The 27,373-nt window shown below is 46.1% G+C and overlaps 2 protein-coding genes across 2 annotated transcripts; one reads left to right on the forward strand and one right to left on the reverse strand.

The window, feature by feature from the left end:
* The first annotated feature begins 7,874 nt into the window (after positions 1–7,874).
* LOC123043125 (dihydrolipoyllysine-residue acetyltransferase component 3 of pyruvate dehydrogenase complex, mitochondrial) lies at positions 7,875–16,094 on the forward strand. Its single transcript, XM_044465476.1, has 18 exons — positions 7,875–8,500; positions 8,631–8,723; positions 8,834–8,944; positions 9,079–9,154; positions 9,384–9,472; positions 9,575–9,672; positions 10,006–10,046; positions 10,959–11,044; positions 11,131–11,216; positions 11,312–11,384; positions 11,549–11,644; positions 11,776–11,862; positions 12,038–12,139; positions 12,568–12,636; positions 13,157–13,392; positions 14,453–15,176; positions 15,282–15,436; positions 15,519–16,094. Exons 1-15 carry the CDS (start codon positions 7,946–7,948, stop codon positions 13,286–13,288), a joined length of 1,794 nt encoding a protein of 597 aa, XP_044321411.1. The 5' UTR covers positions 7,875–7,945; the 3' UTR covers positions 13,289–13,392; positions 14,453–15,176; positions 15,282–15,436; positions 15,519–16,094.
* An 8,582-nt stretch (positions 16,095–24,676) lies between these two features.
* Positions 24,677–27,132, reverse strand: LOC123043126 (uncharacterized). Its single transcript, XM_044465477.1, has 2 exons — positions 25,770–27,132; positions 24,677–24,957 (listed from the first exon to the last, which is right to left on the reverse strand). Exon 1 carries the CDS (start codon positions 26,967–26,969, stop codon positions 25,773–25,775), a length of 1,197 nt encoding a protein of 398 aa, XP_044321412.1. The 5' UTR covers positions 26,970–27,132; the 3' UTR covers positions 24,677–24,957; positions 25,770–25,772.
* Between the last annotated feature and the right edge of the window lie 241 nt (positions 27,133–27,373).

Genomic DNA, 27,373 nt, shown 5'->3' on the forward strand with positions numbered 1-27,373 from the left:
ACACCCATCTAATTTGGTCAAATTTGCCTAAAATGAGATGTGGCAAAGTATGGCAATATGGGGGTTGTTTGGTTTCCCTACCTACAGATGGACGTCCGCAACAGATCGCCTAGTAGTACGCCTCGGTCCAGAAGAGGTCGTGGAAGGAGACGACGAACCGGTTGCCCGGCCGGCGTGCCCAACGAGCAGAGCAGAGGAGAGGGGAAATGTCACCGCGACGGGCGGGCTGACACGGTGCGGCGCTGTTCGTGGGTGTGTGGTGGGATGGGGTTGGCTAGGTGAGCGATCGTTGTTCAAAAGAAAAAAGGTGAGCGATCGAAGCTGAGGCGTGCAACCTCAGCTCACGCACGAGAGAGAGAGAGACGAGGCAGCAACGGTATCGAGACGAGACGCCGGGGTAGGGTAGGGTAGGGTAGGTGGATAGGCTTTCTCCGGCCGGCGATGGGTGGGTGACTGTCTGTAGCTAGCCTAGCCTGCGGAGGTGACAAGGCAAGGCGTGGGTGAGGAGCACTCAAGACCAGCATGCAGGCACGACGTCAGCGCCAGGCCTAGAGGGGTGGGGCGTGGCCCAGTCGCAGAGAGGGGAGGCGTATGGACTGGGCGCAGGGGCCGGCCGCGATAGGTCCGAGGCTTTGTGGAGCGCGGGGATCGAGTCGCGTCTCGTCTCGTCCCGTGTGTCTACCTACCAGCATCCACAGGCAAGATGAAAAAAAAAAGCCCGCGCCGGCGTCGCGCGCACCACCACCCGCAGGCCGCAGCACGGCAGCAGTCAGCGCAGCGGTATGGCCGGCCGGCCGGGTCGCAAGCCACGGTACCGGCAGCAGCTAGCGAGGTGCGAGGTGCGAGGCGAGCGAGGGGGGAGTGGGGGACGAGACAGGTCGATCGGGATGGGATGGGATAGGCGGTTGACTGCTGCGTCTACTAGTAGGAGTATATATTAGTATTACTAGGTGAGGTGGCATGTCTTGTCTTGTCTCGGCTCGGGGATGATGCATGGCAAGACCGAGGTCGTCTCATCCATGTGGGGCTCGGCTCGTCCAACAGTGTTTGGATGGATGGATGGAGTGTTGAGGCTCTTTTGTAGTCGGTTGACTTGTGAGCTTCGTCTCTTCTTCCATGCATGGGCACAAACCTTCCCGGTCGCTTGAATATTTTATATGCAGGGACTCGTAGCAAAGGTCCGTTCGAGAACATGCATCGTGTGTCATGGCATGGCAAACATAAATAATAATGGAACCACATGCATGCATGCGTGGTCATTGTTAAACAAGTGTGCTTCTCTAGCATTCAGTGCCTCACGCACACCCCTCTTCTTTTTTTTTAGGGTTAATGCCGCCGCTTTTATTCAAAGAAAAAAGAGTCTGGAATCTCGCTAGCGATCACCTCCAAAATACAGTCCGGTGGTGATCCCAGTCAAACCTTACAAATTTCATCACCTACACCTATCTTTGCTAACTTATGTGCGGCAACATTTGCAGAACGCCTCACCCATAAAACACTGAAATCATCGAACGATCGAAGCAAAGTCTTGATCTCCTCCACCCAGGGGCCAATCGCCGCCAAGTTCCTCTCTGAAGCGTTGATCATGTGTACTAGAGCCTGGTTGTCCAGTTCTAGTTGTATCCTTTGCACGTTCATCTCCGCCGCCAAGAGTAGAGCTCGCTTGCATGCATTGATCTCCGCCGCCTCGACCTCTACGACATGAGGGAAGAAGTGGCTTGCTCCTGCCAGAAAGGCGCCGTGATGATCCCGCAGTACCACCCCTCCTCCGCTCTTACCTCCGAACTTCGACGTTGCTCCATTTGTGTTGGCTTTGATCCAACCCTCATTCGGCGGTGACCAACGTTGCATGGTTTGGACTTTTGGCCCCGGCTCCGGCTTGCTATGAACATCCCTCGATTCCTGCATAAAATGACACACTCTCTCTATTATTGTATGTGGTTCCTCGATCCTCTTGCCTTCCTCCGTTTCATTGCGTGCCAGCCATAAGGCGTAGACCGCCTGGATCATTGCTTGTCGCTCGTCCTCGCGGGCCTCAGCAAACCACCCAAGCAACCAATTAGCCAACTCGCTCTGAGAGCATGTGAAACTCGGTGGGGCAGCCACCGTTACTCCCTTTTCTGAGCTGAGCTGGTGCCAGAACTGGACCGAGTGTTGGCAAGTCCAGAAACGATGCAAAATAGTTTCCTCACGTCCGCATACAGCACAAAACACTCCCGCCTTGATCTTCCTCCGTAGCAACTCCGCTCCCACGGCCAAGCCATTTCTAATCACCCTCCACATGTGGATTTTCGCCTTGCCCTGGGCATTGGTCTCCCAAAGACCCAAATACCCCTTATGCTTGTTTACTGAACTTGCTGATTCCGGCCGTCCGGTATTCAGTCAGTTCAAAGTCATCCTCAAGTGATAGGCTGACCGCACCGTGAAGTTGCCATTCTTGGTAAAGTTCCACGCCAAAACATCCTGCGTCTCTGGGCCCCCAATAGCTATCTGTTTTATATCTTGCGCATCGTCCGGGGAAAACATCTCATCAAGTCTAGCCGTGTTCCACGCATCTCCCGCCGTAACCATCAGATCTGCCACCTTTGTCACACCCTGCAAATAAACAGCTCCCAGAGGCCTCATGCTCCCACTCCTCGGGATCCAGTTGTCGTGGTGGATGTTGATAATGGAGCCATCATCGATCCTCCATACAAGTCCTTCTCTCAAAAGATCACGGCCATGTAGAATACTCCGAAAAGTGAAGGATCCACCCGAGGGGCATGTTGCTGACATGATCGTGGTCTCCGGGAAGTACCTTGCCTTTAGAACTCGTGCACACAACGACATCAGATATTGTAAAATTCTCCAAGCCTGTTTTGCCAAGAGGGCCTGGTTGAAAGCTTCCGGATCCCGAAAGCCAAGCCCACCATCCCTCTTTGCCTCACACATCTTCTCCCATGAGATCCAGTGCACCTTCCTATCACCATTTGTCGCCCCCCACCAGAATTTTGACGAGATTGAAATCAGGTTCCGGCACATTTTCTTTGTGAGGTGGAAACAACTCATGGTGTAAGTTGGTGTGGCCTGAAGAATGGACTTAACCAGCACTTCCCGCGCGGCCTTGGAGAGCCCCTGGCCCTTTAAACCATTAACCTTGCCCTTTGAACACTCCGTGACATATTTAAAAGTGCCATCCTTTGATCTTCCTACCAGTGTAGGCAGACCCAAGTATCGCTCACCAAAGGCTTCATCATGTATCCCGAGTGTGTTCTGCAATTGTCCTTTCATGTCATCGCGAGTGCCCTTTCCAAAGAAGATAGCTGATCTCTGTAGGTTAATGCGTTGCCCCGAGGCCTCCTCATACTGCCTCAAAATATCCTTCAACACCATCATATTATCCAGGGATCCTTCAAGAAAGACAATGCTATCATCGGCAAACAGTAAATGTGTCACACTGGGGCCAGTGCTCCCAAATGACACACCTTTGATTCTCTTCTCCTCTTGTGCTCTCTTTAGAAGTGCCGAGAACCCCTCCACACAAAACAGAAACAAGTAGGGAGATAACGGGTCACCTTGTCGCAAACCACGAGAGGGCAAAAACCCCCTAGATAAGCCACCATTAAGTTTCACTGAGAACCTCGCCGATGTCACACATCGCATAATTATCGCAATCCACTGAGCATCAAAACTCACTCTGTTCAGAACCTGCTCGAGGAAAATCCATTCGACCCTATCATATGCCTTCATCATGTCAAGTTTAACCGCACACAATGGCTTCTTCCTCTTCCTGTTGCGAATGGCGTGCACGCACTCATATGCCACAAAAACGTTATCCGTGATCAACCTCCCCGGGACAAAGGCACTTTGTTCTTCTGAAATCAACAAAGGGAGTAAACCTTTCAGCCTATTTGTCAACACCTTTGTGGCTATTTTATATAACACGTTACATAAACTGATCAGTCTGAATTGGGACATTAACTCCGGTGAGTTAACTTTCGAAATCATAACAATAACAGTGTCATTAAAACTCTCCGGTGTGGCCGCTCCGTTGAGAAAATCCTTCACCGCTTTGCATACATCATCTTTGACCAATGACCAGTGCACACCCTCCTTATTGATTAAAATACCGCGGGGCTCCTTCCCCCATGACGGCCCCCATGACGGAGCCGGCCAGGCACGCTGCCAAGCCGAACGTGACCAAGAGTGACGAGGACGTGTCTTTGCGGGGTCGTGTATGCCTGTATGGCAGCCGGCCTCCACCACTGGAGGAGGGGAAGATGAAGGCGCTTGGGGCTGTACTTGGAGGGAGGGACCTGATCACTTTTTTTGCTTTTTCTTTTGAGGAGTCTTTCTGCAAAAGAAACTTAGATCTGTATGCAATTGATATGTTTTTGCCACGTCCGCATCTGCAAGCGGGCCCGGTCTGTCAGTTCAGGGGGATTAACGGAGCCAAAACGAGCGATTAGCGTCTGCGCACGATTGTTTCTACAAAATCCCTTAAAAACATCGTTTTCTTCTAGTGATGGCGCAAATGTGGTGGTTCCTTGCATTTCACTCGTTTTGCTTCGGTACACCACCTTAAAAGTTTACACGAATCTTGAAGTTATTTCAAAGGGTACTCTCGGACATTCACAATCAACTAATTCTAATTCTTTTTCAAAAAAACGATATTTTATTTAATTATTTGTGAGAAACAGCGTATCAGATACAATAAACGAGACCACCTCAACTAGAGGTGACTCCATCCAGGTACCAGGGGTAGAAAATCCATCTAACTTTGCTATTTCATGGGCAACTTGATTGCTCCCCGTGTTACAACGAGTGAACAAAACATGCTTAAAGTCCTGGGTCATGTACTCCCTCCGTTTGAAAAAGCTTGTCCCGCAAATGGATGTATCTAGCATCAAGTTAGTGCTAGATACATCCATTTGAGGAACAAGCTTGGGACAAGTTCTTTCGGACGGAGGGAGTAGTAGCTATCATCAAAGATAGGTCCCGTCACTGAACTCAATCTTCCCTCTTGCAAGGCCGAAACCACCTTGGCGTTATCAGATTCCAGCTCTACCTTGTTACATCCGACTATTCTAGCCAAGTTTAGCCAAAATCTAACCGTTGTCGCCTTTGCGGTGAAAGCATCGAAACAAAAGCTCATCTTCTCATTGGTTGGCGATATAAACTTTCCGTTATGATCACGGATTATAGCACCAACAATCCCTTCTAGTTGATCCTTGTTCTCCCAATGGACCGGGATAAGAGATCGGAACGATATATACTTTTTGTTGAAGGGGTAACTTATAATCTTCACCTTTAGACTGCATCAGAATTTCTAAACTTTCTTAGAGGAGTGTGTGGGTACCGAAACAAAATTTCAGCTTTCGCATGGCGCAATGTTTTTTTTTTTTTTGCGAATATGCCACGGTGCTTTTCCAAGTAGAGGATGCCTCCTTTCTTAAAACTTGCATTAAGCAAGTCGTCATCTTTCATTGGAGGGCATTGTTGTTTGTTTGTTTTTCTGGAGGGAAGGCATTATTGTTGAGTGTGTAGCCTTTCCATCATCCATGTGGGTGTGTGGAGGCTTCAAAAAAAAGAAGAAGAAGAGGCACGCAGGAAAGAGCCGGGCAGGGCACACCTTGTTGCAACATGCAAAGCGTTCAGCCGGTGCTCCGGGAAGCCCGGGCACGCGTTGCTGGCTCCCTCCCTCACGGGGCTTGTCAGGTCGCGACGGGGCCGGCAGACTGGTACGCAGACTGCGTACCACCAAAGCCTGCGAGCTCCTGTGCTGCGCCTCGGCCGCCGCCCGGTCCGTCCTTGCATGCATGCACGCACGCACGCACGCACGCCGCTCCCTCCCTCCCTTGCCGTCGCGTCCACGAGCACGCACGGACGGACACGCCGGGCTTCCTCCTTCCGGCCCCGCCAACGCCGAGCGCCGACGAGGCGCTCAGGGCGATCGACGCCCCCGCTGCGCGCTACTGGAGCCGGCCGGTGTCTCGCCTACGTACGTACGGCGACGTTCATCGGCCGCCGCGGTGCGGTGCTGCTTGCATTGGCTGCGTGCGTATCGTACGTCGCGTGGTTGCCGGTTCTGGCGATCATGATGGGATGTGGCTCCTGCATGCTCTGCCGATGATGGGAGTTGGGGATAGGAAAAGCAGGCCGAGATTCGAGGAAAATGTGTGTAGAGAGAGAGGAGAGAGAGAGAGGGGAGGGGCTGACTTGGTTTGCCGGTTTGAGACACGCAAGAGTTGTACCGCTCCGGTAAACAGGCGTACCACCTTCCGTCTACACTAGGACCCGTTCCCACTTTTGACTGGGATGACCGCGTACGTACCTCGGTGAGAAGTGGAAGGAAGGCTGAAAAGAGTAACTGCACCTATGAAGCATGAACTTGCACGGTGGATACATAGTCATGCATCGACTTGAAAAAAGTGTCGGGAACACTTGGGCTGATTTTCATCACTCACCGTCAAGTGGTTTGCTGACTCTGCCTACATGGCACGCCACCGTGGTAGCAAGTCCCACTTGTCCCAATGTTCCTCTCCCTCCTTTCGTGTCGTATGCACCATGGGTCGGGTCGCACCTGCGCTGACTTATTGCTGATGGTGACCACCATCTTGGTTCACCAAAGTCGTAATGCGGGTTTTGCTTGATACACATGAGGGACTCAATGTAGCTATTCAAAAGTCTCCTTGAGCTCTCCATTAGCGGCACCGCCTTATGGTGGGTGACTTCGTTCCTGCAATGCCACATGTGCAAAAACTTCATGAGGGAGATTAGTCGTTTTGTCTCGATACACTGATCCAGTAGGTGGAGAAGCCATCCGGGGCCTGTGTTTTGAATGCTTTGAAGTCCGGGTAGCGCCATGCTCCCTCGCTTCTTCCCACATAGCTCCGAGCATTGGACACCTGGAGACGACATGAGAGGTATCCTCATGTTAGACACCACAAAGAGCACATATGCCAGAGTTTCAAGTTTTCTCTTACATTTTGTTCCCGTAGAGGGTAGAGAATCTACCGCGAGTCGCCACCCCAAAGATGTGTGTCTTAGGAGGAGTAGGGTATCTCCACACCGCCTTGGCCCTAGGAGACGACGTGGTTGTCGTCCGGTGACCTACTCGTGGCGCACACAGACGTCTGAATTTTCTCCTCGAGGGAGCATATATAGAGTTTGAAAGAATGGCTAGAGAAGTAACAAAAAACGCACATTTGAAAAAATATGGGCCAAGAAGTAGTAAGATCCAAAAGTATTTTTTAGTACCAAATAAATAAAAATATGTAAAATAAAAGTTTTGGTGAAAAGATGCATATGATCCATGGTGAACCATTGTGCTTGGGCTGCTGCCGTGATTTGAATTTTGAAATGAACTCGTACCACCGAAGCAGCACGGAACAAGAAGGAGCAAGGAATGGTAGAATTTGTGGTTTGGAGCAGGTGAGGGAACAAGAAAGCCCTACATGTACGTGCCCGTCTACCCATGGTGTCTAGGCCTAGCCCTGGCCCACCCGAGGTGCCGGGCTCTGATTGGCGGGTACGCTGGCCGCATGTAGGCGTATGGCTCGATATGTGGGCTCCACGCTTCGCCCCGCGCGGGAAGACCCTAGGCCGCGTCCACGCGCCGGCGGCGCAAAGAATCCTGCGCCTCCAATGCGATCGGACGGGCAGGAGCGCACCCCGCGCCGCGCACCGGGTCCACGCAGCTGACCCGAGTGGCGTGTCCACGGCCCATCCGGAGTTATCGTACGCTGCCTTCCTCTATTGGGTCCATGCACCGCGCGCACCTAGCCTAGCCCCCAGCCGCAGCACACCCAGCGCCGCGGCGCCACCCCACACCCCCAAACACGCACAGCGAGGAGAGGAATGCGCAGCGACAGACGCGGCCTTGGTGGCTTGGTCGTCTCGATTTCTTCCGTCCCCTCCCTCTCCCCTGGCCTAGGGTTTTAGCGGCGGACGACGAGGGTCGAGCATGGCGCCGTCCGACGGTCCCGGCGGCGACCCGGCGGCGGGGGAGGGCGTCACCCTCTCCGACCACCGCGCGCGCCCGTCCATGCGCGACAGGCCCGCCGCGGCGGGCGAGTGCGAGGCCGACGGCGTCGCGGAGGAGGCCGCGGCGAGGCGCGGCTGCTACCCCAACCCAGCTCCCCGCGGCTGCTACCCCAACCCCGCTCCCCGCGGCTGCTACCCCAACCCAGCTCCCCGCGGCAAGCAGGTCGTGGTGGAGGAGACGAGCGGCAAGGGCGCGCCCGCCGATGGCGTCCAGGACGTCGTCCAGAGGCTCGGGCTCTGCCGCCACCCCGCTCGCCGACGCCCTCTACAGTTCGGCGAGTGCACCTCCGCAGCCGGCGCCGAGGAGGCCGTGCGGACGTGCTCGCAGATCGGCCCCGCGGCGTCCTGCGCCCCGGTGGCTAGTGGAGGGAGAGGAGGCGGAGGGGGTCGCGGTGACAGGGGCGTGTACATCGACGGCTGCACCTCAAGGCCGCAGGCTTCCAAGCTCGCGCCAACAAGCGATCCCGCGCCCAAGGTCTCTCGTCTCCTTCTCTCTCTCTCGCTTGTGCTGCCTACATTCTTGTGTTTTGCGGGTCGCCCTACAGTATTGCTCTGCTGCAGCAGAAGCTAAATTACATCTGTATGCACTACATACATTTAATCAGGGGCAAGCCAGATCTGAGATAGAATGGATGGAAGACGGCTATCTTGCTAAAATTGTTCATGCTGATTGTGCCAACGTGATTAAAGTTGGTCAGGTATACATCTACTGTCCAAAGAACGTATAACCTTCTACCTATTGTTTCATGTTGTAGTACTAGTGCTTGCATGTTTTGCTAACATTGTACTGCGTGGCCTATTCCATTAGGTAATTTGTTGGATTCTGGAAGAAGAAGGTGACATCGATAAGTGCAAAGGTTACAAACCGTCGGCTGCACATGTATCAAAGGCTACGCGAGAACCTCCCAAGCCTAACAATGTAAGTGTTCCCTTTCCAGAAATTTCGCAGAGGATAACTATGCAAGTCCTTAGTTGAGCTAGTCTATCTAGATAGTTGCTCTAGGCATGCAGTGCGCAGTCAATTAAGACATATGTCTGTGTTTTGTCAAACAGGAGGTCCAACTGTCAAGTGTAAAAGGCACCGGTCCTGACGGTGGTATTCTCAAGGCAGACATTGAAGATTACTTGGGTATGCTATTTTCTCTCTGATTGCATTCCTGAGATTGATGAAAGGTTCTTTCATGTAATCACTACTTCTGCTCGTTTAAACTTGAATACAGACCGCTTGAGTAAATCTTCAGCATTGGTCATTATACAAATTGAGTTTTAACTAGGCCTCTTCCTGGCTATGCACTTGATCTTAAATCTTAATGTCAGTGTTGATATGGATGTTTTTTGGTTGTAACCATCGGCTGCAGATGCGCCTGCAGCTCCTTCAGAATCAAAGGCTGCACAAGAACCTGCAGAGCCAAAAGTGGAGGAGAAAGTACCTGCCAAGGATAACAATGTAAGTCCCCTTGCCAAGGCTAGCAATTAAAGTCCCCTTGCAATGAAGTTTATGCTCATATTTCCATATGATGTGGTTCTAATTTCTTGTTTTATTTTTCAGGTGTCCCTAGGAGGAGTAAACGGAAACTCCACCTGTAGCAGAACACTCATCAACCGTGTCCCAAGTGCTGTTCCTGGCATCAATAGTTCATTGCCATGGTATACTGTCCTTTTCTTATTATACCGTTGCTGCCTTTATATTTCTGTGTGCCAATGCTTCAAAGGATAATCACCTTCAAAAGAGGTTGAACTTGACTCGAAATATTTTGATTAATACCAACCGCGTCTTGCAAAATCTCCTTGAACCATTCCTCACCACTTTTCAGTCATATATCTTTCTATACCACAATAGCTAACTAAGTTTCTGATTAGAGTTCTCGTTGTCCATTTAAAGTAGTTCTTTTACCAGAAATGCACGGTGGCTGTACTCTTTCCTGTATGTATAAGAAAACCATTTTGAAGGTGTTTTTCATTTTTTTTGTCCTTTTTCAGTGGGCGGGTAGCTTCAGCAAGCTCTTTCTCAAGTTGTGCAGGTACCCCTGCACCTTCTCTTGGATGTTTAATTATGCCCTTGAATCAAAGATTTATTCTATAACCAGGAATTAAGAATATTATAACAGAGATTGATCTTTTTTTCTTGTTAACTACTCCTATGCAAGAATGGTTCCTTCCATTCATATCTAAGCTTTACAAAATATCAGGATTTTTGTCCACATCTATTTCCATGTAAAACTTCAGGGTAGTTCTCTGTTGTGCCGTATCTAACATCGTGATTGGTTTGTTCAAAAGTTATTGTATCTTAAATTCTGGGTCCTACATATCCACCCTCATTTTTGTTCTTGTGTCGCAATTCTGAAAGCATTAATTATTATACAAACTGAACTCTCTTCCTAGCTAGATTTGGTTGTAAATCCCTTCTGTTTGTTGTTGACTTGCTGTGTAGTCGTGTGTTCTTGTTAAATGTGATTTTCTAAAGCTCTTGTGAATTACTCCCTCCGATGCAAAATAAGTGTCATAGTTTTGAACTAACCTTAGTTCAACCTTATTTCAATGTGTGCGATTCTTGATTGTTTGTCCTAATCAGACCTCTATCCCAGTCTCATAAAAAAATAACTCCATGCTTTTTTATGTGCCATTCTTGATTGTTTATCCTAATCAGACCTCTATCCCGGTCTCATAAAAAAATAACTCCATGCTTTTTTATGTGCCATTCCTTATTGTTTCCTTTTCTTTTCATGTTAGTTCTCTACTTCAAAATGTGTGCGCGAATTCTGTAATAATCATTTTTACCAGCATTCTTGTGAGATCCAAGTAAAAGTTCTGCACTAAGCTTGAGCCTGCCTCTAAGCTCATTATGCCATGCATTTTGCTTATGCTTTCCTTATATATCATGTGAATCAAATGGAACCCAGCCTGCATCTAATGACTCTTTTTTCTTAACAAAGCTTCTGTAGCCAAGGGTGGCAAGAGCGAGTCTTTTGCAGCTTCAGGATTAGATTGCACTTATATTCCAAATGCGCAGATAAGAAAGGTATGTTTCAACTGTGAAGATTGCCGATGGGATTTTTTTGGTTGATCCTATCTGCCTTGTAGTGGTCTAAGTCCTGTTCATTTCAGGTTACTGCAGACCGTCTCTTAGCCTCTAAACAAACCATCCCACATTACTACTTGACAGTTGACACACCCGTCGACAAACTTATCAAGTATGTTTCAGGCCTGATGTTGCAAATCATGCAATTGACCATTTAAGTACCGAACTTTTGTATAAAGAAGAGTTCTTCATTTTGTTGTGATACAGGTTGCGAGGGGAACTGAACCCACTGCAGGAAGCATCTGGTGGAAAGAAGATATCTAAAGACCTTGTTAGAAAGGTAATCACCGGTTCTTATACGTATATTGTTGTCTTTTAAGTCGCTCATGTGGAAGGTTTGCCAAAGAGAATAAAGTTGGCTGGGTATACATTTACTGCCCAAAGAATGTATAACCATCTACGTTTTGTGTCTTTCTTTTTTCTAACTCATTACTTGTGTTGCAGGATGCAGACAAGACAGGACTTCCTACAATCGGTGAGGAGGTGAAGCAGTTGGCTCAAAGAGCGAGGGATAACAGCTTAAAACCACAGGACTATGAGGTATGTGACGCATAATACATTGATAATTATGAAATCATGCTGATCAGATATTCTTGGCTTGCTCAAAGAGTGTTCCCTTTTTAGATGGAACATACCCATTGTTTTGCACTAATACTTTCTGTTCATTGCAGGCATTTAGTGATTTTCCAGATTTTTTCTGTAGTGATAAGGGAGGCTACCCTGGGTCTAGTAATGGAAAATGCAATTATATCTCGAAGGTACTTTGACACACTAATTATCTCAGAGCTTGCATCAATGTACTGTTTTTTTTTTACATTTTGGATGATCATATATTGTAGATGAACTATTACTTGAGGGCTGGAGAATCAAGCAGCAGCTCTTCTGCTATGCTTTTACATTCTGGCTGATAATATTTTGTAAAATTGCTTGTAGATGAATTTTTATCTCAGGGCTGGCTCCATGAGTGATGATATGATGCTAGTTTCTGATGGAGAGGAATCAAGTAATTATTCTCTTCGATTTGAAGAGTTAAAGGCAAGATTCTAAAATAGCGCTTTGCATTCAAGCTACAGCATAGCTTAGTTTGTCCTATTTCTGATTTTGTTTGGACCCATTTAGTCCTACTTCAAGATATAGTCTAGCTTGTCGCTAATTCTGATTTTCTTCGGACCCGTGCATATGTTACAATTTCCTGATCATTGCTGAAAGATAAAATTTTATAGGAACTTGCTGTTGCTATATGTTGGAAAATGCTGTGTTATTATCTGTCCATGTGTGGTAGACTAGCAGCACCTTTCAATTAATTTTCAATAAATATGTGATTATAAAGGTGAAATTTCTAGAAACAATACCTTAAATGACATTGGGTGGGTTATGATTCTTCATACTTATTCAATTGTATGTTTGTCTGTTTATTTCAATGAGTTGTTACATGGTTTCATCAATTGCTTATGTTATGTCAGGGTTTTAAGAATTCCTCCAACAACTCAAAGGGCCTAGTGCAGAAGGTAGACAGCGACTATTATACTGAGGTAATTTTGCGTTGCAATGCTTCACGGTAGTATTTTGGATGCTGGATGTTGAATCGAATGTTTGTTGTAAATGTGGGCAGTGGGTTCAACTTGATCTGGAACAATGCGATCTTGTCACCAAACCTTCTGCTCTATATAGATTATCAGGGTCATATCCATCCATTCTATGGTTGCCATTTGTGCATGCAACTACTATGGCTCCAAGGTTTTTACTAATTTGATTTGTTGAGAAGCTTGCTACCTTTATGTCTCCAACAAGCATAACCGTTAAATCTAGTGAATTCTAGCTGTCTGAATTTGTTATGGGTATTGATGATTGTAGGTATCATCATATTGAAGAAAATAACCATAGATTGTTTTTCGGTGGATATTACATTAGTTTTAAATGAATGTCAAGTCTAGATTTAAACTGAACATAATTATGTTATCTGCTTATTATGCCTTATATTTGTATAGCTTTCTCTCTGCCTTAATTGTAACTTCCAATTTATCTAATATTCTAGCAAACAATTATTTGCAGGGAGTTTCTCAGGTGTTTCTACATCTCTGTGGCACAACAATTTCTCATCAGGAAAATCTGTACACTTCAAATGTGAATATGTTAATGAAGGCGGCATGTGATAAAGTGGGTGTAAAATCCAAGGATTTTTAGTCAATTTATTGTGGAAAAGTGTTGGATCCCGAGCAACTTCTATCCTATTATCAAATAAACAAGGATTCAAAAATCATAATTAACGCAAGACTCAGAGGTGGCTGGTATGTAATAAATTGCGCTAGACTAAATTTCAGAAATTATTTTTATTGGTAGAGGTTTATTAACAGCTTCTTTAACTTACTATTCCTCACAGCCGCTTTTTGTCTTTAAGATGTTATTTTTTCTTGCAAGTGTGCATTACATTCCATTGGTGGATAGGTTCCACATTGTTATTTTTTTCAATTCCTGGTATGATGGATACTAAAATTGAAGTTTCACAAATACTGTTGCTTAATTCTGAAACTTAGGCTTCATGAATAATTGAAGTGGGTGATGCAGTATGTGTCGATCATATCTATTTTTCCCCTTTAATTCTAACAATTCAAGTTGATAGATTATGCCCAACCATTAATCTATGTATGGCTCATGTGGATTTTAACTTCAGCATGCTTTCGATTCTGCTGTGTCAGGCTGGACACTATCGTTTACTGTTCAGCTTATACAATGGTTACCAAGGAAAATGACCTTCTTCTGTATAAATATTAGATGATATGGGGTTGTTCCCTGCAAATTCCTTCATGGCTTATGTTGAGTGCATACCTGTAGTCAATTGTACCATGTTTCTGCAGTTTTCTTGTCTGTGAGTTTATTTGTATCCATAGAACATTGGCATCACTAAATTGTTAAGTTTCTTATAGACGCACATGGAAATATCCACCAACCTTCCTGAAAGTTGAGCTTATCTTGACTTTTGAATCTGTGTAATCCAAGCTTCGTATTCTAGATGGTGATGTTAGAACATGCATTGACTAGACTTGCTGAGCTATATACTTTCCTCTATAGCTTTCATGGGTCAGCCTGTCAATTTGCTTGCGGAATATTCGATAACACTTCTCTGAGTTTTGTTTGTCAACTAGTCAATTTATTTGTTTGCCATCTATATCTAGTAAAACTGGCTGATTAGGTCTCTGTTTAACCTCAGTATGCTTTTACTTCATTTTTGTCAGGCCGACATGGACAGTACTGTTTATTTTACGATAGGCATGTTCATTTGTACTGCATACTTGTACTTGGCTTCTATCATGGCTTAACTAGTTCTATTTTTTTTGCAATACTTTATAGTGCTGGGGACAAAACATGGGATGACATTATCAGATCTCAGAAACATTACACGATGGTGTCATTGCCACCTGAAGACCTAGTTCTCTTGCGCCGGGACGGCTCGGCCCAGCAAGGTCCAATTCTGGTGAAGTACTTGGCAGCACCTATGCAATTTCGTTCCAGAAATGTGCTTATCCAACTGTGCCGCAAGCATTATAGTGGTACTTCCTATGGAGGCAAGATCACTTCCAAGAATATCTTATTTGACCGATATGGGAATGTCCGTATTGATTCTGCCCCTGAAACGCTTACTCAACATTCGGCTAAATTGGACTATGAGGCAATTGGTAAAATATTGGATGATTCGTTCCAAGGCAAGGTATATCCAATGCATTTCTACCAACTGGTCGACTTCCTAAGATATGGTCCTGCTGTGGACTGTCAAAGTGAGGCTGTGATAGCATTTGTGACAAATCATGTTTCATTGCTTTCTCATTACGTGAGGGTGTCAATCAGTGAAATTTTGGTTCAGCTGGTTGAACGACTTCATCCAGATGTGAGGACTGCCTTACTAAATATACTTGATCAATTTGCTTGGGCGAATACCGTGAAGAATGTTGCAGCAATGAAGTATACATACTTTTATCATTCTCGGAACAATCAAGATGGGACAGTTTGGGTTCCGTATGTGGACGATGGGGTCAGTTTTCTGAAGTTCTCAAATAACTTTTTCAAGCATCATAAGGTAAGATTCATGCTTAATCTCTTTCCTCTTTTTATGCATGCAGTTTCCCTTGTATATATTTTTATGACACCTGATCATGATACAAACTAGTTTTCGTTAATGCAGTGGACCTCTTTAGAGAAGCTTGATGCAGCTTTTTCGTTGATGGAGAAAAGGAACTTTATACCTCGATTCCTGTTAACCATTCTTGTGACTTTGAAAGACTCAGAGAATCAATGTCCTGCACTGATACAGTCTTTTATTGACCAAGTGGTTGAGATGTGAGTTACTATGAACTTGGTAGTTTATACTGATTTTATTTACGTAATATTAGGAGCTGGCTGATACATTAATTATTTGCAGGCTGGGGAATAACGTAATTGACCTCCAGAGGGGTTGACCTGCGGGTGGCTGGGAGCCCGACTGCTGTTACCAAAGCCTGGTTGTGTTCTAACATGGCCATCTAACATGAAGTGAAGATGGCATGAAGTGCTGTTGCCATGTACTCCCTCTGTAAACTAATATAAGAGTGTTTAGATCACTATTTTAGTGTTCTAAATGCTCTTATATTAGTTTACAGAGGGAGTAATTGATATATTAGGTGTTGGCTATTGAGAAGTGCTGTTACCTTGTAAGCCTGCCGTTGTGAAGTGCTATGAACAGTCTAACATGAAGTGAAGATGTAGGAATACTTTGTATTGGTCTTCTTGTGGCCAAAGAGTTATTACTAGCGCGGACCGAGTGACAGTTTTGTCAGATTGATTGTAGCTGTGGTTTTTGTTTCCTTTGCTATGCTTTGTATGAAAAAGGAAGGATATTGTACGTGTGCGTTGGAGTTCATTTGTTGGGGAGATCTACTTACAGTAGGTTTGTATGTCTGAAGGCTGCAATGTTTGTCCATTTTGATGTGGAATCATTGGGTACGTGTGTGTTTCTTTTTCTTTGCGTATGGAGATGGTATCGTTGGCTTGTTCTGCACACGTTCTTTGCGTACCCAATGTACAGTGCACATCTAAAAGAATAGAGCGAGCTATGGTCACCTATTCTTTTAGATGTGCAGTGTAGCATTTTCTCATATGGCTGGTCGGTGACGGGAATAATACTGGAGGTAGGTGTTGTAGTGCTTACTTCTCCCTCGTTTCTATAGTGCGCATTCGTGTTCTCAACCTGCAGATGCAGAATGATAAAGAAATGCAAGACTTGCCGCTCTCAGTGTAGATGGTAAAAGATTAAGTAGATTGTAAAATAATAAGTAGGCACGACACCTACTTTTTTGTTCACATATATAGTCACAAGGCGGACCACTGAATTTGATAAAAATTCGATGCTAAAAAATCTTGCCATGCTATAAATTGTCCTTTTATCTGTTCAGTTCTACAAGGAATAATTTTAAGCCGTGGGCCTCTATTTTCAACTCTGTTCATCAACTACTAAGCGGAGCGAAGGAGCAGTGAAAAAGCTAGATCATCACAAGTATTCATGAGTCCAATTCTGAAATCCTTTAGAAGCTGTATGGGAGTTTAAAATTTTCTTTTGGAAATGTCAAAACTATTGGAACCCAGCAGCGGAGCGAATAAAAACAGAGCACAACGAGCTAATACTAGCTACCAATGGAAACTAAATGCATGCATCGAGATGAACCACATAAATGAAAACGTTCGAAAGTAACGAGAGAGAAACAAAGGTAACCACTAACCACTGATGCTCGATGGCGACAAGGGGCTGTGACTTAACACGGAAGATAAACTCTCTTTGCCCTATTCTCCACGACAGAGGGGTTAGCTTTCACAGAAGATTCAGCATTTGATTCAACATTGCTGCGTTCAAGACATTTTAAGCAAGGTGGTACAAACACTTCATGTTTCTCTTTGAGTTGTTGGGTGAGAAGAGAAGTTTCTCTGATCAAATCATCATGAGCCTCTCTCAGCGACTCGAGTTCCTGTTTCTTTTTCAGGTGGTCATAAGTCAATCTCTCGTGATCGACCGAGAGAAAATCATGACAAATTGTTAGCTCTTCCATTCGTGACTTGAGAGCGGAATACTCTTCGACCAACGATTGATTTTTCTCCATCTCCTCAACCAACAACCCTTCAGATTTCTTGAGGGTTTTCTCAATTTTCTCAAGAGAGTTTTGTTGAATGTTAGCAATTTTGATCAGTTTAGCATGGTCATCCTCATCAAAAGAATATTGATCACTGGAGTGAACCTTGCGATGTTTGGAGGATACCTTTTCTTTCGAAGCTTTGGGCATGAAGCAGTAGGTAGGAGATTCGTCGTCACTTGAATGATTTTCGAAGAAGCTTGACGTAGGAGTAGAGGCACATGCTATTCCAGCCATGCCGATGTCAGAATCCTCGCCAGATTCATCAATTTCTTCGGAGTCAGAAGACTCTTCTTCATCGGAGTCCATCTGCTTGCCGGTGTATGCCTTGGCCTTGCGAGAGGTATTCTTGCGGTTGGAGGAGGACTTGGCGGGATTCCTTGAGGAAGATCTTGACGAAGGTTTTGATGAGGAGCTGTTAAAAGGATCGATATGGTTGACTGGGGGGGGGGTGAATAGGCAACTACCAAATTTTAGGCTTCCTTAAACAAATTAAGATTAGCAACAAATATGTTGTCTAGAAATGCAACTAGGTGAACAACCTATATGATGCTAACACAACACGCAACATAAGCAAGTAAGGGATACAACACAACAAAAGCTTGCACAAAGTAAAGGTAGAAATAACCACAAGTGGAGCCGGTGGAGACAAGGATGTGTTACCGAAGTTCCTTCCCTTTGAGGGGAAGTACGTCTCCGTTGGAGCGGTATGGATGCACAATGCTCCCCAAGAAGCCACTAGGGCCACCGTATTCTCCTGACGCCCTCGCACAATGCAAGATGCCGTGATTCCACTAGTCACTGGTACGCATCGGTCCTATACAAACGGTTTTTAACCCCTTTCCGCGACGGCATTTGGAACCGTCGCCAAGTGAGTGTGTGATGCGGAGCATCCCTCGCTCATCCCCATGGACGTGCCTACATCTTCCTCAAGACCACTTGGACCCATGACACGAGCCCGAGCTAAGGCTATTGAAGCTAAGGTGAACTCGCTCCTCTCCGAACTTCCTCTTCCTACTCACGAGACATGGCTACTACCTCATTCAGAAACTTTGTGTGTGATCAGGTGCTTGGAGGTGAGCCACGGACCAGCTACATACAAGAGCCAAGACGGCGAGGACCCCAAGCATGATGGACAAGAAGAAGAGCTGCCATGGAAGCTACAAGCGTCGGACGACCGACCGAGTCCGGACGTCCGACGAACGCCAGGACACGGACGACCGAACTCCCCGGACGTCCGGTACTTCGCCACCCGAACCAAATCTACGGACGACCGGACGACATGCAACCGAGCCGAATCTACGGACGACCGACAATCTCCGGACGTCCGGACAGTCACGAAGCTCCGGACGACCGACCCCCTCCGGACGACCGACGCGCCCACGTCAGAGCTGAATCTACGGACGTCCGAGCACGACCGGACGACCGGACTGTCCCGAGCCTCCGGACGTCCGACGCCTTCCGGACGTCCGGCACCTGAGTGACCGTACCTGCGGGCTGGAGCCCTTGTATCCCTTCGCTTTGACTTCCATTTGCACTAAGACTATAAATAGGACGCCCCCACCTCCTAGTGAGGGTCAGCATAGGTTTAGCTCATATTTTGTGTGAGAGCCTTGCTCATCCACTTGGTTACTTCTCCTCGGAGCTCAGGACCTCTTCGGAGAAGATCCCCCAAGCGGATTCAAGACCCCTTTCTAGGGAAGACCATCAAGACCTCCGTACGGAGAAGAACGGTTCCTTTGTATCCTTACCTTTGTTGATTGTGGATCATATGTTACTCTATGTTGTTGGTGATCTAGCACTCATGTGATTGATTCTATGTCGGTTTAGTGATTCTCTCTCTCGTTTTCCCCGTGTTTCCCCTTTGTGCTTCCGCGTGTTCTTCGTGTTTCCCCGTAGGATCCACTCCAAACGTGAAAGATCGTCACCATAGGGTTCCGCCCTACATCATCTTGGTATCATGAGCCACGTTGATCACGTTTTTGGAGCCCCTACCCCGTGTTTTCTAGCTTGATTTTGTTGTTTTCGTCCTAAATCCGAAAATCCCCACCAAAAATAGCCCAAATTTTTTCTGTGATTTGTTTGTGAGTTGAGATTTTGTTGGATTTGGTCCATGGATTTGTGTTGCTGCGTGTGGAGCTAGCTTTCCCCACCCTCCCCACCCTTTTCCATCCACCAAATCACTCGATTTCGACCTCACCATCTCCTTCTTCCCCGAAATCTCGCAGTTCAACCCAAGCCCGATTTTCGCCCAGGCTCCGGACGACCGGAAAAGGTCGGACGTCCGACGACGACCGGACGACCGTAAAAGCCCGGACGTCCGTAAAACCCTGACGCAACTGAAGTTTGACAGTTCGGCCACCACCACAACCCCACATTACACCACACCTTCCAAACCAACATACACCAACCTCTTCACCGATACCTCCTATGACGATTTTGCCACATTTTGGTCCTTGAGATTTTGAGTTGTGACTCCCGTATCCTTTTGTGTTTCGGCTATCTAGGTACGGTTCGACTTCATCATCACCACGGCTCAACTTCGCAAGGGTCTCATCATCGCCAAGGACGGTAACTTCGACGACATCTTTGTCATACCTTGCAATTGCATTGATAGCCATCATAACCCATCTTTTGCGTTGCTTACCCATCGAGACTAGCCATTGAGTATTGCAGGCAACGTGACTTGTGCACATTAGTGATCATACTCCATAGCATACATACCATACAATAGTGGTGCATATCTTGAGATCAACTTGTGTGTCACAAAGTTGTCATCGCATACACAATTACTATCTTGGTTCGTGAAGTTTGCATAAGAAAAGAGCTCAAAAGTGAAAGAGCCACCCAAGCTTTTAAGCAAAGAGGAAAGATAAGCAAAGAGCTTATAAGCAACAACCATAGCATCATACAACATTAAGATTGTCATATCCGATCATCTTGGATCATTGCACCGAGACACCAAACATATAGCATACTTGGGATAGAGATAATTGCATTTTTGCCTAGTAGGTTGTGCACAAGTTTGCGTATCCGCCTATTGTGCAATTGTGCTAGCGTCTCTAGTATTGTGCAACAAGAGCATTTCCGTGGTTTCCACATTTTGTCTCACTTTTGGATTGCACAATCCCATCTATCTATTTGCGTGTGTGTTTCCGTGTACCCATTCTTGCTTGGTCTACTTGTTGCATTTGCAAATTTGTGAATCTTTTCCAACATTATTGAAGCTCACTTACAATTGCATCAAATTTTGTGCCATTATCCTAACCAAGCTCCACCATAAGCTTTTACGTGTGTAGGTGTGAGAACCGACAAGAATTGGTACCAACAGTGCTATTTCATTGTCCGCATTTGAGTGAACTTGATTCATCTTCAACTTCGGTCAAGGTACATTTGGTACACGTTCTTTTCCTTCTACCACTCACATTTTGCTTGGAATGATGGATAGGCCAAGCTCTTCTACCACACCACCTCTCATCGAGAACGACGACGACATGTCATCATTCGTCACCAAGAGCCACCTATTTGGAGCTCAAAAGGCATTGCACCAAGAGCAACAAGCAATGAGGGACTACTTCGACAACAAATTCGACGCTCAAAAGCAAGAGAATGATGCAAGAATGGATGAGATCCGCGCCTTCATGAGGAACCGGCGTCCTTCCACTTCTTCCTCCTCAATACGGAGACGCTCGAGTCGACACTCCGACGACACCTTCTCCGACTCAAGTACACCGTCATCGAACACTCTTCGACGAGCTGCGCGTCAAGACCGACAAGCATCTCGGAACCCGCTACATGACAAGCATTCACATGAGCAAGTCGACGAGCACCTACATCATCCCGCACCACACCAAGTTGTTGAGTTCATCATGCATGCCTTCAAGCCAATCCGAGTCCTCAAGCGCTTCATGTACCTTTTGGGGTTCAACACAAAAAAACAAACGCGTGATGCTCACAAAAGTTAGTTAATTGTCTAGTTACCCTTTTTCTTAAACTTCCAAGCACATTCACCAACACATGTTCTTGACACTTGAGAGCGGAGGATATCTTGTCGGCTCGATGCTCCAAAAGTTCCTCCAAAGGCATATGATTGTCAACTTGAGGGTCATCATCTTGATCGCTTTGAGCGCCGTCTTGAACTTGCTCTTGATCTTGAACTTGTTCTTGATCTTGAGGTTGCTCGGAGGAGTGAACTTGATCTTGGGCATCACTTGGTGAACCATCATCACTAATAGGTTCATCTTGCTCTTGGTCTTGTTCATAGGGTTGAGGGCCTTCACTTTGTTCTTCGGAAGCGTGTGAGTCTAGTGTTGGTGATGGCTCAACTTGAGTGGAACCAGATCCAGAGACACTTAAATAGCAGGCAGTTTTGTATTATAGGCATGCAAAGTTGCGCAAGACACACCACTCCATCAGAAAATGCACCATTAAGAATAGGGATGATTCAAATCTAACAAATGGATACTATTTGTGGATTAATAAGAAAAACAACCAACATGTGCCTACTACAGGTGTCAGCCTGGCTATGCATGCATCCACAAAAAATATATTTCAAAACAACTCACCGCTATCTTGACAGCAATTTAGACTCGTATTACTACAAACACATCTAGTAAATATCTAACAATTTCTACTTCTATTACAACTCACACGAATATCACATAGAATGAGATGCTATGGAAGTTGTACACAACAAACAAACATCACGCGGGGTGGATCGAACACAACTTGGTTTCAGAGATACAAACTGAATCACACATGATGGATCTCCCCCGTCTGTCAAACAGTCTCACTAAAAACACGCCTACTGAACTAAAAACACCCACTGAACTAAAAACGCCCACCCCCACTGAATCTCTCTGTTCGATGGGGCAAACACTAGAACATGTATCAACTCCAGGCCTACCAGGCTACCACCCACTGAATTGACTCTATTTTTTTAAAGAAGGATAACCCCCGACCTCTGCATCAGGACTATGCATGCAACCATATATTATTAATAGAGCAAAATCCAACAGCCGAACACCATCATCCAAAAAAAAAATGCGAAAAACAAACCCTGAGGCCATATACCTCGAGACAGTAACTCCCCCAGATAACCACTAACCCTATGATACAAGACACAACATAAACGAAAAATACACAACTCCTAGGCTACCCCTTCAAGAAGGAATCACCGCACGTGCGCCGATGATGGTGAGTTCACCACAAGGTTGAACTTCGGATTCTCATCCCCAAAGCAAAGCTTCAATCCACCACCTTCAGCAAGCATACGACCCAGGCGCACAACGACATAGCCTGATCAAAGATCTTGTGTTTCCATCGGAGTGCATAAGTCTGAATTGAATCTCTAGACACAAAAATCTACCGTCCCGTTGAATCCATACACAAGATTTGTCGATTGGGGGCAAACCCTAGATCGATGGATACACAAAAGAAGAACACAAAAAGGGAGGGGAAATTACTCACTTCACTGCGGGGGTCTCTCCTCCCTTCTCACTCTCGACAACGCCGTCGCCTGGAACCCCTTCGGAGAGGAAAGAGTGTGGATTGAGCAAAGGAATGGGAATCACCACCTCCCCTCACGATGAAAAAAAACAGGGAAAATGCGAGGCGACAGCAACAACCGAGACAAAACAAAATGGCCCACCAGCCCAAAAATCGGGAAAAGAAACACAAGCAATGGCCCGCCCCTACTCGCACGGCCGCGAACGCGGGCCATTGCGCCTGACAACGTGACGCAATTAAGTTGCACGAATATTATAGACAAAACAAGATGTCGTTCTAGACTTAGATGTGAGATAATATTTCACATCTACTCCCTCTGTTCCTAAATGTAAGTCTTTCTAAAGATTGCAACAAATGACTACATACGGAGCAAAATGAGTGAATCTACACTCAAAATATGTCTACATACATCCGTATGTTGTTGTCTATTTAAAATGTCTAAAAAGACTTATATTTAGGAACGGAGGGAGTAGATGTGAAATAGCAGTTCCGTATAGATATAGGCTGATGCAGGTGCTGTGCTTCTGCTGGACGCGCGCGCAAGGCTTCGTTCCTCGGTTTGGTGATTGCACTAAGTATATATACAAGTACGACGCCTGCAAATTCACGAATAAGTGAAAGATGCTGTTTTTTCTCATGCGTAGTACTCCCTTCGTTCGGAATTACTTGTCGCAAAAATGGATGTATCTAGACGTATTTTAGTTCTAGATACATCCATTTCTGAGACAAGTAATTCCGAACGGAGGGAGTACTTTCAGCTGGCAATATTTTAAAAGGTCGTCAGTCCACTGTTTCCTTTCCTCGCTCAAGAAGGTCCTCTTACAAACCTAGTGGCTGCCGGTTCCCCCTCCTTTGACCAGGCTCACCAATATTGGGAGGGGTCTTCACCATTGATCGGCACCCCTGCTTTGACCGACCACAACGGCATTGGGAGGGATGGAGATAGATCGGTCCCCCCTCCTTTGACCGACCTCACCGACATTGGAAGGGATGGAGATAGATCGGTTCCCCCTCCTTCGACCGGCCTCACTAGCATTTGAAGAGATGGAGACAGATCGGTTCCCCCTCCTTTAACCGGCCTCGCCGACATTAGGAGAGATGGAGATAGATCGGTCCCCACTCCTTTGACCGGCCTCACCGGCATTGTGTGGGATAGAGAACGCCATCTATGAGTTGAGTTCTTAATAATAGTAGTATTTTATTAAATTGGTTTAGGGTTTTGATAGCCGTCTTCTTCATTGAAAGATTTATCTATTATTTTTACTTTTACGGCCGTCTTCAGAGAAATATATTGAAGATTTGCTAGTTTCTTTTAGACTTTATTTTGTAATTGCTGTAGTTAGCTCATGTATCTCTAACATGTACAATTCCCTACTATAAATATATCATGGTATTGATTGTCAAAAATATTTTGTTTCATCAAGACAGATTTTCCTTTTAGAGAAGGCACGCTCAACGACCAACAACAAATTACAACTATGCTGGTTCGTTTCTTCTTTCTTTGATTGCATGCTACAAGTCTGTCGAAGCTCGAAAATGAACAAGGGACACATGCACGGGGCGGCCTCGCCATACCAGTTTTTCAAGACTGCAATAGCCACTTACCAGGCATATCATGCCACGCAACAATCCTTCACTAGTCCAAAGGGTCGATGAAACCCACAGCCTGCCACAAAAGGAATCTAACAAAGAGGGCAAAATTGCCCCACCAAGAGCCAATGCCTCAGGTCTAGCAACATACAACAGCTTACAAATTAAGTGCCTTTAAAATCCAGAATGTATATTCTTTTTCTGTCGAAATACCAGTCAAATTATGGGCAAGCAAACAGCAGAGAAAGGAGGCACCAATTAGTTCCAAACATCTAAAATTGCTTTTAAATCAACCAGACTTATAGCAAACCAGCAGGATTCATGCAGGAAAATCACAATGATGCATGTAGCCAGAATCAGCAGTCACAAAAATAAACAAGCCATTACCAGTTACAAATCCAAAACAAGCCACTCAGTAGACATAAAGCCATGAGTGAAAACACATACTACCCACCATTCAGTTTATAACTACTAACATCAGATAATGACAACAGTAAATGTCTCCAGTGGACTTTAAGTACCAGTTCCACATGTTATGTTGCCAACATCTCAAATCTTCAACGTCTTTCCACTCGCACCGAACTCTCTTGCTTCTATCTCTCTCTGGCCAAAAAAAAAAAAACAGAGATGTCTGTCAAAAACAATACTTTTAACATGACCGTATGTCAGGTTACCTAAAAATAATTTTAAAAAGGAACAAGTGCAAGGTTGAGTACATATGCAGTGATATCAATTAATTGGGCAAAACCAATAAAATGTCTAGGCTCAGTCCAGGATGCTGTGAATTAAAATTGTTGAAGCAGCTATATTTGTCAAAGGTACATTTTGGTATTTTTGACATCTTCAATTCAGACACTTTGCAGTGTTCAGCTCTGGTTTGAAATTATGCTTCATCTGCTATGTTCATTTTTGAATGCACTTGACTCGTGCAATTCCAAGTTCAGAAACAAACTACAGGTACGCTGTTATATTCACCAAATGCCCAGGTCATCAAATCTTAAAGTGGAGAGGTGAAGCTAATGATAACACTATCTCTATCAAGTAAAAAAGGAAGAAGAAAAAACAGGATTGAAACATGCAAAGGAGTGTCATCATGATGTGCAAGTCCTAATATGACAAGGGGGCAGAGTAATTTTGTAGTAAAAAAGAATGATTTCAGAATCATGACTGCGGATGAGCATCAATATCAGGCATCTACTCTTAAACCTGGTGAGGTGGCCAAATCTCCTTTTCAATTAGCAAGTATGAAGCAAAGTGGATGTGATACTGATAAACAAGCATTAGAATGTTAAATCATTTTAAAACCTAGGCATAATTACAGTAGCACAGAAATGAAAGCATGTTCAGTGATGGCGAATATAAATAAAATGACAGTAGTATGCAAATGAAACTATGCTTAGTGGTGGTGGTAGTACCGGTCAATCCTGTAAATGCTGTCGGTACGCACTGAACTCGCTGGCAAAGAGTTGGTAACAAATACGCCTTGTAGGCTGTGGAGAGATCTGGATCTCGTTACTCTTCATGTCAACACGAAGCAAATACTGGCCTTTATGATCTAGTCGATGGTCCACGATGCTTTCATCATTCACGACCAAGTAGACAACCCCGTCTTCATGGATGCTCAGGACAGGAAGAGACGGAATAAGCTGTCTCAAAACAGTAGACTGATAGTTGACGTTTGCCCAGATTTTATCAACATTGTACTTGGAGGTTTCGATCCAGTCTGAGTGATCAGTCAACAGAGTCCAGACCGAGAGTTCCAATCCAGATTCATCCAAGGAGACAAGCTTGATGTGGTCACAAACACAGGCCATGGAACGGAACTCCTCTGGGCGGGTGCAGAACTTGTTGATAAAGCTGGACTCCTCTAAGTTGCAATCCAGGGCTGGACAGTCTAGTGGCAGCTTGATAAAGCTGAACTTGTTGTCGCAGTCTTGGTTGAGATCACAGAGGAACATGCCTTTGAGCAGATCCACCCAGCAAAGGGTAGAGCCCCGGTAAGAGAAGCACAAGTCAACGGTGAATCTGCTGGATGGAAGGGGATGGCTCCCGGGTAACGAGACCCATTCTGGTTGTGGGGCGGACGACTTCCACAGCCAGACCCCGGCCTGGGAGAATCCTTTCTTGATGAGCTCGGCAAGAACGTAGCCCTCCCCTTGGGCGTCGCACATGACGACGGCCGACTGGTGCCCCATGACTCCATGCAAGTCGTCGGAGGGGAGACGGGGGATGACGGAGAGGGAGTCCTTCCTGGCGTCGTAGATGAGATAGCCTCCCGACAAACTAGAGCCAGGGCGGTACCCGCCGGCGTAAAGGGCGACCAGGTTCTTGTCCGTGCTGGAGATGCGGCCCGAGTCCAGGTCCATGAATGGAGGCGGGAGCGGGAGGGATTGCGGCGGCACCAGTATGTGGAGGAAGGAGAGCTCCGGCGGATTGTCGACGACTGCGCGGGCCTTGAAGGTCCGCAGGTACTTGATGACTTCATCACTCCTGGCTTCGCGGGTTTGTAGTCCTCTTCCTTCCCAGAATCCCCACCGGAACTGTCGGCCGGATAGCGCCTCATCGTGGGGGGTGAAATCAATCTCGCGGTCGAGCAGAACCATGGAACGGGCCATGGCGGCTAGCTAGCTTTGGATTAGGGTTTGGTGGAGGGAGAAGGGATTTGGGGATCGATGGTGGTGGCGCGGCTAGGGTTAGGGTTAGGGTTGGGTTGTGGAAGCAGCAGGCAGCGATTTGATTTGGGGATCGAGCGAGGAAGGAGAAGCCGGGTTGGGCTTTTGCCCAGATCTAAAATAGCAGGCGTGAAGGGGGAGACGGGACTCGCCCGGATCGCTGATCGGTCAGCGGACGGTGGATATGTTATCGCGGCAGACACACGAGGAGGGCCTGCAGTTCGGCCCAAGTTTTAGCCTGTCATCATCATTTAGCAAAAAACCGCACGTTGGGCGCCGGTCGGCAAAATAAAAATCACCAACAAAGTCAATGTAGAAAAATCTACTAAAAAATCAATGTAGCAAAA

Source organism: Triticum aestivum, chromosome 2B (genome assembly GCF_018294505.1).
Source record: "Triticum aestivum cultivar Chinese Spring chromosome 2B, IWGSC CS RefSeq v2.1, whole genome shotgun sequence".
In the NCBI taxonomy this organism is placed as follows: domain Eukaryota; kingdom Viridiplantae; phylum Streptophyta; class Magnoliopsida; order Poales; family Poaceae; genus Triticum; species Triticum aestivum.

Excerpts from the sequence above, each read along its gene's own strand:
- LOC123043125 (XM_044465476.1), top strand. The coding sequence starts at position 7,946 with ATGGCGCCGTCCGACGGTCCCGGCGGCGACCCGGCGGCGGGGGAGGGC. Across the intron at positions 8,501-8,630 it reads CAAGCGATCCCGCGCCCAAG|GGGCAAGCCAGATCTGAGAT; the intron begins GTCTCTCGTCTC and ends ACATTTAATCAG. Across the intron at positions 12,140-12,567 it reads TTCGATTTGAAGAGTTAAAG|GGTTTTAAGAATTCCTCCAA; the intron begins GCAAGATTCTAA and ends ATGTTATGTCAG.
- LOC123043126 (XM_044465477.1), bottom strand. The coding sequence starts at position 26,969 with ATGGCCCGTTCCATGGTTCTGCTCGACCGCGAGATTGATTTCACCCCC.